At 46.6% G+C, this 14,929-nt stretch overlaps 1 protein-coding gene across 1 annotated transcript; it reads left to right on the plus strand.

The window, feature by feature from the left end:
- The first annotated feature begins 156 nt into the window (after nt 1-156).
- Nucleotides 157-14,526, plus strand: icmt (isoprenylcysteine carboxyl methyltransferase). The gene is made up of 5 exons (XM_028583474.1): nt 157-423; nt 1,930-2,018; nt 8,630-8,799; nt 11,349-11,566; nt 13,865-14,526. The coding sequence occupies exons 1-5, from the start codon at nt 205-207 to the stop codon at nt 14,042-14,044; spliced, it is 876 nt and encodes a 291-aa protein (XP_028439275.1). The 5' UTR covers nt 157-204; the 3' UTR covers nt 14,045-14,526.
- The last annotated feature ends 403 nt before the right edge of the window (nt 14,527-14,929 follow it).

Raw genomic sequence — 14,929 nt, forward strand, 5'->3', positions numbered from 1 at the left:
CATTTATATATTTATTCCCTCATATATTTATTACAGGATTTATTTTTCATACACTTAAGTTCATATTTTTTCCATTAATTCCATGTATTTATTTATTTCATATTTAAATAAATATATATTTCTGTCAAAACCAAAACGTGAAATGGACATCTCGAGGTTTATATTCAGGTATCGCGATAGTTCCTTGAGCACAGTATTTCCATCATGGCAGGCAGTAAGTTGGTGCTAGAAGGAAGAGTAAGTGTAAAAGCGTTTATTTTAGGACTCAGCGTGGTTGTAATCCCATTGATCAGAACGTGGTTTGGGCATATTGACTGGGTCTTTGATAATCTGACGGAAACTCCCGGGAAAATAGTGATTTGTATCCACATTGCAGTTGCCAACGGCCTCTTGCTAATCGTATACAGGGGACCTCTATACAAGGTAAGCATTGACGTCAGGTAGCCAAACCTAACCCTTTAAATTCTCATTTTATCTCTTACTTAAGCACATAAGTGTCAGTGCTGTCCAGCAGTACAGTATTTTATCTACCTCGAACTTGTGTTGACACAGTTGTCTGACATAATTTGCGTCGGCAGTTAAACTTTAATGTTGCACTGCTAATGTTAGCTAGCTACCATCAGCTAACTAGACTACGTTAATCTCATTAGCTAAAAGATGAACAAGACAGATGGCGTTGACGTGCTCGAGATAGAAACCTAAGCCAAGTAAAGCTGCAGCGGCTTACAATAATGTGAAAGCACTCAACCCAGTCTTGTAATTTAATCGTTCGCTGTGTGTGACTTGAGGTACAACCAAACTCATGGTACAAATTCGGCGAAATTCGCTGCAATAAAACCGTTGACGTTACTAATAAATGCTATCTTAACGTTTAGAGTTGGTTTGCTAATGTTGTTTGAAGATGGTGGAGAAAACAACCGAATTTAAAGGCGTACTCTGATGATTGGCAAACTATCTTCCTTCATGTAATGCTAAGTATGTGGCTTTTATTACATTTAAATTAAATAAAATGCCAGATATTAAGCATGAGTCTGGTGGGCGCCCCCAGAATAGACCTTTTTCAATGGAATTCCATTGCTAGGCAAAAGCCTAGTTGGCCCATTGTTAACTTTCTGTCAGTTGATGTCATTCACATACACTGCAATAGGAAATCAACTTGGGGCCATTTACAATGTTTTACCTTTTGTATATGAACTTACAGTACAGGCCAAACGTTAGGACACACCTTCTCATTCAATGCGTTTCTTTTTTATTCTCATGACTATTTACATTATAGATTCTCACTGAAGGCATCAAAACTATGAATGAACACATATGGAATTATGTACTTAACAAAAAAGTGTGAAATAACTGAAAACATGTCTTATATTTTAGATTCTTCAAAGTAGCCACCCTTTGCTTTTTTTTTATTAATAAGGGAAAACATTCCACTAATTAACCCTGACAAGGCACACCTGTGAAGGTAAAAACCATTTCAGGTGACTACCTCATGAAGCTCATTGAGAGAACACCAAGGGTTTGCAGAGTTATCAAAAAAAGCAAAGGGTGGCTACTTTGAAGAATCTAAAATATAAGACATGTTTTCAGTTATTTCACACTTTTTTGTTAAGTACATAATTCCATATGTGTTCATTCATAGTTTTGATGCCTTCAGTGAGAATCTACAATGTAAATAGTCATAAAAATAAAGAATGCATTGAAGGTGTGTCCAAACTTTTGGCCTGTACTGTATGTAGGCCTACAATAAAGAATTCATAAAATACATTTTAAAAAAAAGAGGCCCATTTGTATGTTTACAACTGGTCTAAGGTTATTTGAATTGGCAATATGGCCAACCAGTCTTGAGGATAGGTAGAGAGAAAGCAGTTTGTGTTTAGGTGACGCCAGCTGTTTGACCCGTGATAACATGAGTCCCCTAAATCGTTCTAGGTCGCTGTGAGAGCCTGCTTTCTGGGAGTTACCTTTGGCTGTGGCTTAATTATAAGCTTCTCAGAAACTACTTGGACACATTTTGGCTGGTAAGTAGAAATATGTTCAAACATCCCTCATATACTGTGAATATTTTATTCTTTTTAGTAACCTGACTGCTGCTTATAAATGTGTTTTGTAATTAGGTTTATTATTTATTTTAGTATTAAGCTTACATCAGTGTGTTCATAGACGTTACCCACTAGGGCGGCACAACATGAGGAAAATATGCAATATCATTACATTTCATTTAGCTGACGCTTTTATCCCAAAAAATATTGTTGAACATCGCGATAGCGATATTTCATGCGAGTTAAAAAAAACCCCCCGGATATTTAAGTGTACTCAGTTCTGCATTTCTGCTGTTTAATAGACTACAACAAAGTGTTGTAAAATTAAAATCAAATCAAGGGAAATCATGTCAAACATTATTTTATTGAACACTGAATATCAAGGAGAGGGTTAACTTCTCCTGCGCTATATATCCATCCATCCATCTTCGTCCGCTTATCCGGTGGCGGGGGGAGCAGCTCCAGCAGGGGACCCCAAACTTCCCTTTCCCGAGCCACATTAACCAGCTCCGACTGGGGGATCCCGAGGCGTTGCCAGGCCAGGTTGGAGATATAATCCCTCCACCTAGTCCTGGGTCTTCCCCGAGGCCTCCTCCCAGCTGGACCTCCCTCCACCTAGTCCTGGGTCTTCCCCGAGGCCTCCTCCCAGCTGGACGTGCCTGGAACACCTCCCTAGGGAGGCGCCCAGGGGGCATCCTTACCAGATGCCCGAACCACCTCAACTGGCTCCTTTCGGCGCAAAGGAGCAGCGGCTCTCCGAGCTCCTCACGGATGACTGAGCTTCTCACCCTATCTCTAAGGGAGACGCCAGCCACCCTCCTGAGGAAACCCATTTCGCCGCTTGTACCCTGGATCTCGTTCTTTCGGTCATGACCCAGCCTTCATGACCATAGGTGAGGGTAGGAGCGAAAACTGACCCGGTAGATCGAGAGCTTTGCCTTCTGGCTCAGCTCTCTTTTTCGTCACAGCGGTGCGATAAATTGAATGTAATACCGCACCCGCTGCGCCCGATTCTCCGACCAATCTCCCGCTCCATTGTCCCCTCACTCGCGAACAAAACCCCAAGGTACTTGAACTCCTTCACTTGGGGTAAGGACTCATTCCCTACCTGGAGAAGGCATTCCATCGGTTTCCTGCTGAGAACCATGGCCTCAGATTTAGAGGTGCTGATCCTCATTCCAACCGCTTCACACTCGGCTGCGAACCGATCCAGTGAGTGCTGAAGGTCGCAGGCCGATGATGCCATCAGGACCACATCATCTGCAAAGAGCAGCGATGAGATCCCCAGCCCACCGAACTGCAACCCCTCCCCACCCCGGGTGACCCGGTCATACGCCTTTTCCAGATCCACAAAACACATGTAGACCGGTTGGGCATACTCCCAGGCTCCCTCCAGGATCCTTGCGAGAGTGAAGAGCTGGTCCGTTGTTCCACGACCAGGACGGAATCCGCATTGTTCCTCCTCAACCCGAGGTTCGACTATCGGCCGAACCCTCCTTTCCAGCACCTTGGAGTAGACTTTACCAGGGAGGCTGAGAAGTGTGATACCCCTGTAATTGGCACACACCCTCTGGTCCCCCTTTTTAAAAAGGGGAACCACCACCCCAGTCTGCCACTCCTTTGGCACCGTCCCAGACTTCCACGCAATGTTGAAGAGGCGTGTCAACCAGGACAGCCCCTCCACACCCAGAGCCTTGAGCGTTTCTGGACGGATCTCATCAATCCCCGGGGCTTTGCCACTGTGTAGTTGTTTGACTACATCAGTGACTTCCGCCTGGGAAATTACAATGATCCCCCATTATCCTCCAGCTCTGCCTCTAACATAGAGGGCGTATTAGTCGGATTCAGGAGTTCCTCAAAGTGCTCCTTCCACCGCCCTATTACCTCCTCAGTTGAGGTCAACAGTGTCCCATCCTTACTGTACACAGCTTGGATGGTTCCCCGCTTCCCCCTCCTGAGGTGGCGAACAGTTTTCCAGAAGCACTTTGGTGCCGACCGAAAGTCCTTCTCCATGTCATCTCCAAACTTCTTCCACACCCGCTGCTTTGCCTCTTTCACGGCAGAGGCTGCAGCCCTTCGGGCCCTTCGGTACCCTGCAACTGCCTCCGGAGTCCTCCGAGATAACATATCCCGGAAAGACTCCTTCTTCAGTCGGACGGCTTCCCTGACCACCAGTGTCCACCACGGTGTTCGTGGGTTACCGCCCCTTGAGGCACCTAAGACCCTAAGACCACAGCTCCTCGCCGCAGCTTCAGCAATGGAAACTTTGAACATTGTCCACTTGGGTTCAATGCCCCCAGCCTCCACAGGGATGCACAAAAAGTTCCAGACGTTCCCAATTTACCCGCACTACCCGGGTATCATGTGATATATATATATATATATATATATATATATATATATATATATATATATATATATATATATATATATATATATATATATATATGAGTAATAATACAAAAATGATCATTCCCTCCAATATCGTGAATCATATCACAATATCCATCCATCCATCTATCCATCCATCTTCGTCCGCTTATCCGGTGTCGGGTCGCGGGGGGAGCAGCTCCAGCAGGGGACCCCAAACTTCCCTTTCCCGAGCAACATTAACCAGCTCCGACTGGGGATCGAGGCGTTCCCAGGCCAGGTTGGAGATATAATCCCTCCACCTAGTCCTGGGTCTTCCCCGAGGCCTCCTCCCAGCTGGACGTGCCTGGAACACCTCCCTAGGGAGGCGCCCAGGGGGCATCCTTACCAGATGCCCGAACCACCTCAACTGGCTCCTTTCGACGCAAAGGAGCAGCGGCTCTACTCCGAGCTCCTCACGGATGAGTGAGCTTCTCACCCTATCTCTGAGGGAGACGCCAGCCACCCTCCTGAGGAAACCCATTTCAGCCGCTTGTACCCTGGATCTCGTTCTTTCGGTCATGACCCAGCCTTCATGACCATAGGTGAGGGTAGGAACGAAAACTGACCGGTAGATCGAGAGCTTTGCCTTCTGGCTAAGCTCTCTTTTCGTCCACAACGGTGCGATAGATTGAATGCAATACCGCACCCGCTGCGCCCGATTCTCCGACCAATCTCCCGCTCCATTGTCCCCTCACTCGCGAACACAACCCCAAGATACTTGAACTCCTTCACTTGGGGTAAGGACTCATTCCCTACCTGGAGAAGGCATTCCATCGGCTTCCTGCTGAGAACCATGGCCTCAGATTTAGAGGTGCTGATCCTCATCCCAACCGCTTCACACTCGGGTTGCGAACCGATCCAGTGAGTGCTGAAGGTCGCAGGCCGATGATGCCATCAGGACCACATCATCTGCAAAGAGCAGCGATGAGATCCCCAGCCCACCAAACTGCAACCCCTCCCCACCCCGACTACGCCTCGATATCCTGTCCATAAATACTACAAACAGGATTGGTGACAAAGCGCAGCCCTGGCGGAGGCCAACCCTCACCTGAAAAGAGTCCGACTTACTACCGAGAACCCGGACACAGCTCTCGCTTTGGTTGTACAGAGATTGGATGGCCCTGAGAAGAGACCCCTCACCCCATACTCCCGCAGCACCTCCCACAGTATCTCCCGGGGGACCCGGTCATACGCCTTCTCCAAATCCACAAAACACATGTAGACCGGTTGGGCATACTCCCAGGCTCCCTCCAGGATCCCTGAGAGTGAAGAGCTGGTCCGTTGTTCCACGACCAGGACGGAATCCGCATTGTTCCTCCTCAACCCGAGGTTCGACTATTGGCCGAACCCTCCTTTCCAGCACCTTGGAGTAGACTTTACCAGGGAGGCTGAGAAGTGTGATACCCCCTATAATTGGCACACACCCTCTGGTCCCCTTTTAAAAAGGGGAACCACCACCCCAGTCTGCCACTCCTTTGGCACCGTCCCAGACTTCCACGCAATGTTGAAAAGGCGTGTCAACCAGGACAGCCCCTCCACACCCAGAGCCTTGAGCATTTCTGGACGGATCTCATCAATCCCGGGGCTTTGCCACTGTGTAGTTGTTTGACTACATCAGTGACTTCCGCCTGGGAAATCGGCGACAATCCCCCATTATCCTCCAGCTCTGCCTCTAACATAGAGGGCGATTAGTCGGATTCAGGAGTTCTGCAAAGTGCTCCTTCCACCGCCCTATTACCTCCTCAGTTGAGGTCAACAGTGTCCCATCCTTACTGTACACAGCTTGGATGGTTCCCCCCCCCTCCTGAGGTGGCGAACAGTTTTCCAGAAGCACTTTGGTGCCGACCGAAAGTCCTTCTCCATGTCTTCTCCAAACTTCTCCCACACCCGCTGCTTTGCCTCTTTCACGGCAGAGGCTGCAGCCCTTCGGCCCTTCGGTACCCTGCAACTGCCTCCGAGTCCTCGGGATAACATATCCCGGAAAGACTCCTTCTTCAGTCGGACGGCTTCCCTGACCACCGTTGTCCACCACGGTGTTCGTGGGTTACCGCCCCTTGAGGCACCTAAGACCCTAAGACCACAGCTCCTCGCTGCAGCTTCAGCAATGGAAACTTTGAACATTGTCCACTCGGGTTCAATGCCCCCAGCCTCCACAGGGATGCACGAAAAGCTCCGCCCGGAGGTGTGAGTTGAAAGTCTGTTGGACAGGGGCCTCCTCCAGACGTTCCCAATTTACCCGCACTACACGTTTGGGCTTACCAGGTCTGTCCAGAGTCTTCCCCACCCTCTGACCCAACTCACCACCAGATGGTGATCGGTTGACAGCTCTGCCCCTCTCTTCACCCGAGTGTCCAAAACATACGGCCTCAGATCAGATGAAACGATTATGAAATCGATCATTGACCTTGGCCTAGGGTGCTCTGGTACCAGGTACACTTATGAGCATCCCTATGTTCGAACATGGTGTTAGATTATAGACAATCCATGACTAGCACAGAAGTCCAACAACAAACAACCACTCTGGTTTAGATCAGGGAGGCCGTTCCTCCCAATCACGCCTCTCCAGGTGTCTCCATCATTGCCCACGTGTGCGTTGAAGTCCCCCAGCAGAACAATGGAGTCCCCCACTGGAGCCCCATGCAGGACTCCAGTCAAGGTCTCCAAGAAGGCCGAATACTCCGAACTCCTGTTTGGTGCATATGCACAAACAACAGTCAGAGTTTTCCCCCACAACCCGCAGGCGAGGGAGGCGACCCTCTCGCCCACTGGGGTAACTCCAACACAGCGGCGCTCAGCCGGGGACTTGTGAGTATCCCCACACCCGCCCGGCGCCTCACACCCTGGGCAACTCCGGAGAAGAAAAGAGTCCAACCCCTATCCAGGAGTATGGTTCCAGAACCAAGACTGTGCGTGAGAGGTAAGCCCCACCAGATCTAACCGGTAGCGCTCCACCTCCCGCACCAGTTCCGGCTCCTTCCCCACAGAGAGGTGACGTTCCCGTCCCCAGAGCCAGCGTCTGCTGCCCGGGTCTGGTCCGTCGAGGCCCCTGACCTTCACTGCCACCCATGTGGCATCGCACCCGACCCCAACGGTTCCTCCCACAGGTGGTGGGCCCATGGGATGGAGAGGGAGTTGCCACGTAGCTTGTTCGGGCTGTGCCCGGCGGGCTCCGTGGCAAACCCGGCCACCAGGCGCTCGCCGACGAGCCCACCGTCTGGGCCTGGCTCCAGGCGGGGCCCCGGGCTTCCTCCGGGCAGGGTCACTCCATCTCTGCTTAGCTTTTTCATTGGGGTTTTGAACCATTCTTTGTCTGGCCCCTCACCTGAGACCACTTTGCCTTGGGAGACCCTACCAGGAGCACAAAGCTCCAGACAACACAGCCCTCAGGTTCACAGAGACACACAAACCTCTCCACCACGATAAGGTGATGGTTCACGGAGAGGTATCACAATATCAGTCAAAAAAAAAAAAAAAAAAAAAAAAAAAAAAAAAAAAAAAAAAAAAAAAATATCACAATATCAGTCAAAAAAAATAATCACAATTGGGTATTTTACCTGATATCTTGAAGCCCTAGGAGACACTTTGTTTCTCTTACTATGACTCTAGAGTCACTACTTGCTCCGGAGCTAATCACCGTCACTCTCTCACTCGCTCTAACACACACACATTCACTCACTCACTCACTCACAATCACATACATGCCGGCCCTGCTATCCTCTTAAAGAGATCAATGCACACACCAACACACAAGTATAAACTTCAGGCCACTAACGTGGGCTACGCAGAACCATAAATCACGCTTTAGGTGCATTTCTATTGTGGGGGGGGTTTAGGGGGTCCTCCCTCAAGATGTTAGGTTTTTAAATAAAATATGCAATTTCATCATTTTGGACCATAATTATTAAAATATCTGTCTTAAAACCTTGGAAAAGCTAGAGCAGACAAATACATAACCCTCCAATATCTTACAGACCAAACTTGCAAGAAGTCCACTGCGGAACAACTACAATCATTAGATCTGAGAAAAGTCTTTAACTTTCATTCATTCGGCTTCAATGCTAACCCAAAACTGCTCGGGTGCTGCACCCAAACCCATAATGAGTTGAAAACCCCAGGATGTGTATTTAGTAATCCAGGCCGGCTGCAGTTGAACATAGTAATAGTGCCTCTCTCTGCAGGTACATGTGCTCCCTGTCGTTCTTCCATTACTCGGAGTACCTGGTTACGGCCATCATCAACCCTCGCAGCCTGTCGCTGGACTCGTTCCTGCTCAACCACAGCGTGGAGTACACCCTGGCTGCTGTCTCCTCGTGGGTGGAGTTCACCGTGGAGAAGCTGACCGTTCCAGGTCTGTGTGTCATCGGCCTCTGTCCTCCCTGCACTCAGTCCACTCCCAACTGTCTCGTGGGTTTTGTTAACACAATATTCCAGTGTATCAGCGTAGAGCTGCAACCAGCAGTCGACTAATAGATTATTAGTTTGTCCGAAAAATCATTGACTCATATAGTTTTGGGCTTCGTATAATCCATTTATTCACTTAAGCCAATAATCAAAAATGTCATTTATTGATGTAACACACACAGCAATGCTACACAAGCTTTTGTGTTGTCTAAAACAGTATATATATATATATATATATATATATATATATATATATATATATATATATACATACACAGTGTGGGAAATAAGTATTTGACCCCTTGCTGATTTTGCAGGTTTGCCCACTTACAAAGAATGCAAAAATCTACAATTTTAATCATATGTACATTCTAACAGTGAAAGACAGAATCCCAAAGAAAATTCCAGAAAATCACATCATATGAATTTATTAAAATTGATAACCATCTGATGAGGAAAAACAAGTATTTGACCCCCTGGACAAACAGCAAGTATTCTGGCTCCTACAAGCCAGTTAGTCTTTCTTTAAGACACAGCCCCAATCCGAACCAATTATCTACATCAAATACACCTGCCTCACCTCGTTACCTGTATAAAAGACACCTGTCAACACCCAAACAACCAGCATCCAACATCACCAACATGGGCAAGACCAAAGAGCTTTCTACGGACATCAGGGACAAGATTGTTGATCTGCACAAGGCTGGGATGGGCTACAAGAGATTCGGGAAAGCAACTTGAGAGAAAAGATCAACTGTCGGTGCAGTTATCAGGAAATGGAAGAAGCACCACACCACCGCCAACCTCCCTCGGTCTGGGCCTCCACACAAGATCTTGCCTCGTGGGGTGTCCCTGATCATGCGAACGGTGAGGAATCATCCCAAAACCACAAGGGGGGAACTGATGAATCAACTGAAGGCAGCTGGGACCACAGTTACAAAAAAACGGTTGGTAACACACTACGCCCGTCATGGATTGAAATCCTGCAGCGCACGCAAGGTCCCCCTGCTCAAGAAGAAACATGTACAGGCCCGCATGAAGTTCGCCATTCACCACCTGGACGACTCAGAAGAGGCCTGGAAGAAGGTGATGTGGTCAGATGAGACCAAAATAGAACTTTTTGGCCTCAACTCAACTCGTCGTGTTTGGAGGGCAAAGAACACAGAGTACAACCCAAAGAACACCATCCCCACTGTCAAGCATGGTGGTGGCAACCTCATGCTTTGGGGGTGCTTTTCAGCCAAGGGGACGGGACAACTCCATCGTATTGAGGGGAGGATGGACGGGGCCATGTATCGTGGAATTCTGGACCGACATCTCCTTCCCTCAGTGAGAGAGCTGAAGATGGGTCGAGGATGGGTGTTTCAGCACGACAACGACCCTAAGCACACCGCCAAAGCAACAAAAGAGTGGCTGAAGAAGAAGCACATCAAGGTTCTGGAGTGGCCTAGCCAGTCTCCAGACCTGAATCCGAAAATTCGAGTTGCCAGGCGACAACCTCGGAACCTGAATGATTTGGAGGCTGTCTGCAGGGAGGAGTGGGCCAACATCCCTGCCAAAATGTGCACAAACCTTGTCACCAACTATAAAAACCGTTTGACATCTGTGCTGGCCAATAATGGCTTTTCTACAAAATATTAACATGCTGTTTGTTCAGGGGGTCAAATACTTGTTTTTCCTCATCAGATGGTTATCAATTTTAATAAATTCATATGATGTGATTTTCTGGAATTTTCTTTGGGATTCTGTCTTTCACTGTTAGAATGTACATATGATTAAAATTGTAGATTTTTGCATTCTTTGTAAGTGGGCAAACGTGCAAAATCAGCAAGGGGTCAAATACTTATTTCCCCCACTGTGTGTGTGTGTGTGTGTGTGTGTATATATATATATATATATATATATATATATATATATATATAAACAGCTGAAAAATTATAAATTATGGACATAAAGTGTATCAATCTTGGATGTAAGAATTTGGATTTATTGCACAACGACCCCGAAAAAAGGCACAAGTCCCAGGCTGGATAGAAAACCTCCTGTAAAGGCTAGAAAGACACCACTGAAGCCCGGAGAGTTGGCTTTTAGATGGAACGGATGGTATGTTTCTATTATTGTTATGAAATGATTCAAATGTTAATCAGAGGTGCCGTTTTGGGTCGTATACGACCTGTTCATCTACTTAATAAACCAAAAGTTAGTCCTATCGAATTACTAATTACTTATTCTAATAATCGATGGAACAAACGGTAGAATACTTGACTACCGAAATAATCAATGGCTGCAGCCCTACAGAGGAGTGAAGAAACTATAAAATATTCACATTTTAAAAAGCTGGAATCAGAATTGTTTCATTAAAAAGTGACTCTAATTGATTGTTTATCAAAACTGTTGAATGGACTCAATAGTTGACAACTAATCGATTAATCTTGGCAGCTGTACAGATCACATTGTCAGACCTTTGATCAACCTCTCTCTCTCTCTCTCTCTCAGAGCTGAAGCAGCTGAACTGGCTGAGCGTTGTGGGTCTGCTGCTGGTGCTGTGCGGCGAGTGCCTGCGTAAGGCGGCCATGTTGACGGCGGGCTCCAACTTCAATCACATCGTCCAGAACGAGAAGGCCCAGAGCCACGTGTTGGTCACCAGCGGGGTCTACGCCTTCTTCAGACACCCGTCCTATGTGGGCTGGTTCTACTGGAGCACTGGGACACAGGTGAGCCGCTGCAGCACGGGTCCTCAAACGCATCACTCTAAGGTCCGCGAATAAAAAGCAACAAAAGTCTTTTTTTTTTTTTTTTTTTTTTTTGGAGCCATCATTCGAGCGACTCGCTAGTCTGTATTCTGAATGATTCAACGTTTACGAGAATACTTTGATTAGTTGGTGGAAGTAATTACACATGAATGAGCACATATTTGTGAATGAACAAAGGGGGTTTTGCTAAGAATCAACTCAAAAAATTACCCATCTACAATCATTAGATCTGAGAAATGTCTTTTACTTTCATTTGGCATAGGTGCTGCACCTAAACCTTAGACTGGTGGAGAAATCTCTCTCTCTCTCTCTCTCTCTCTCTCTCTCTCTCTCTCTCTCTCTCTTGATTCTTAGCCAAAACTCCTTTGTTCTTTCACAAAGATGTGCTCATTCATGTGTAATTACTTCCACCAACTAATCAAAGTATTCTCGTAAGCGTAAATCATTCAGAATACATACGGGTGAGTCGCTCGACTGACTGCAGCCATGTAGCGCCTCCATCTTTAAAATACATTAACCAAAGAGGGACATACCTCCATCTTTATAATACATTAACCAAAGAGGGACATACCTCCATCTTTATAATACATTAGCCAAAGAGGGACATACCTCCATCTTTATAATACATTAGCCAAAGAGGGACATACCTCCATCTTTAAAATACATTAGCCAAAGAGGGACATACCTCCATCTTTATAATACATTAGCCAAAGAGGGACATACCTCCATCTTTATAATACATTAGCCAAAGAGGGACATACCTCCATCTTTAAAATACATTAGCCAAAGAGGGACATACCTCCGCATTTCGCCCTCTTACACCTAGTGGCACTGTGATGAATGCCAGGGGTTATTCCTTGCCACGGAAGCGAAAAAGAGAATTAAAACAACGCGACAGGCAAAGCAACAAGACCAAAGTTAATAGAACAGCTGTGTGTAAACGATAGAGATACTAAGAGATCATTTCGGATTCGGCCACCGTAGGAGGAAGGGCTAGAAAGTAATATTCAGTTGGTTGTCATATACAATTTCACCACTAGATGGGAGAAATTCTTAGACAATGTAGCTCTAAGCTTTTTGAGCGTTATCTGCTGTAGCTTCTCCAATGTTTTAGACCCAGATATGCTATTGAAAATGGTCTACCTCAAAGGGAACACACACAGACTACAAAGAGACTCCCAATGACCACAGAGACCCAAAACAACCCTAAAGAACACAAAAATCACCAAAAAGAGACAAAACACGACTACAAATAGACAAAATCCCACAAAGAGACACACAATGTATGGGGGGAAATTGCATTGAGACGCCTAAAGCCCCAACCAAATACACACACCTAAATCTTCTATAAACCGAAGGAAAACAGTAAAAGGAGCTTCAGCATCGGCTTCACTTTTCAGACCTGGAAGTTGCCGCTTGGTTGCAACACTGTTAGTGGTGCGTCCCCTTAAAGGTCCCATGACTTGGTGCTCTTTGGATGCTTTTATATAGACCTTAGTGGTCCCCTAATACTGTATCTGAAGTCTCTTTTATATAGACCTTAGTGGTCCCCTAATACTGTATCTGAAGTCTCTTTATATAGACCTTAGTGGTCCCATAATACTGTATCTGAAGTCTCTTTTATATAGACCTTAGTGGTCCCCTAATACTGTATCTGAAGTCTCTTTTATATAGACCTTAGTGGTCCCCTAATACTGTATCTGAAGTCTCTTTTATATAGACCTTATTGGTCCCCTAATACTGTATCTGAAGTCTCTTTTATATAGACCTTATTGGTCCCCTAATACTGTATCTGAAGTCTCTTTTATATAGACCTTAGTGGTCCCCTAATACTGTATCTGAAGTCTCTTTCAAGGTGGAGGGTGGGGGTGTGGTCTTGACCAACTTCCACTTTGCTCGTTTGAAAGCCATGATGTCTCTGTCTCTCTCTCTCTCATGGGTGGGCAAAGCAGAGAAAGGGGAGGCAACCTTGCTCCTTCTGACCTCATAAGGAGAAGATTCCTGATTGGTCCATCTGAGCTTTCATTTTCTCAAAGGCAGAGTAGGATACCCAGGGCTCGGTTTACACCTATCACCATTTCTAGCCACTGGGGGACCATAGGCAGGCTGGGGAAACTCATATTAATGTTAAAAAACCTCAAAGTGAAATGTTCATGCCATGGGACCTTTTTAATAACCGATAGATGAAATGATAAAAATGGTCTTCTGCTCTGTGGTTGTGAAAGCGACCTTTCCCACATGTTGTGTTGACTGTTGCAGGTCATGCTGTGTAACCCCGTGTGCATATTGGGCTACACGATAGCGAGCTGGCGCTTCTTCCGGGAGCGGATCGAGGAGGAGGAGCTTTCCCTCATCCACTTCTTCGCCGAGGACTACGTGGAGTACAAGAAGAGGGTTCCCACGGGGCTGCCCTTCATCTCAGGCATCCGCGTCAACTAGTCTTCCCGAGGCTGGGACGCGGGACGTAACGGACTTGAAGCACTCGGGCAGGTCAGCTGGTCTGTGTGCGGTTCTGTCCCCTCCAGAAGGGAGACCCCGCCGCTGGCTTTAGAGCCTGTAGCTCACAGACAGAGATCGGGGCCGCTGGGGGCCGCGGCCGGCAGCTGGGCTGCTGTGTTTTCTACCAACTTCCAAAAATCCAGTTAAGGACCAGACAACCTCCACTGTACTACATCTACATGTACTCTAATAGCACCATCCAGGGTTTCCCCCCCAAACCTCCCACTAAAGTTGTATAGCCCGGTGGCAAGTGTCTGACTGTCTGACTGACTGACTGACTGACTGATGGCAGCACTAATGTAGAGCTCAGTAGTTTCTGTGGTAACAGACTCATGGAAGGAATCGCAAAATTGAGAATTTAAAAAAAGTAGGGCTGTGCTCAATTGAAGAAATTCTTAGTCGACTATATTACGCTCATTCAACTGTACCGACTAATCGATTAGTTGATTTAATCGACAGATCTGTAAATCTGAGTTTCTCCACAAAGAGTCGTGCTAAAAGCACCACTTTAATTCTTGTTTACCAGAGATGTGCTCGTACGTTTCCTGGAAATAAGTCATTCAGCATGAAAAAAAGCATCAAACATGACTAATGGACTAAAGAGATCTAAGCTGACTAAGACCAAAATGACCGATTAGTCGACTAATCGACTAAGAGGGAGCAGCCCTACTAGAAGTTGCAAGTTTCGACTTGTCTCGTCGCCAATCTTTGGTCTGGACTTGGCTTTAGACAGATTCCACAGAGCCCTACATTAAGTCAGAGCTAAAAGCTAACCGGAGATTAGAAAATAAGACTACGTCTATGTTTCCGACCGAGCCGCGCCAC

This window comes from Perca flavescens, chromosome 7, assembly GCF_004354835.1.
Source record: "Perca flavescens isolate YP-PL-M2 chromosome 7, PFLA_1.0, whole genome shotgun sequence".
Lineage (NCBI taxonomy): Eukaryota > Metazoa > Chordata > Actinopteri > Perciformes > Percidae > Perca > Perca flavescens.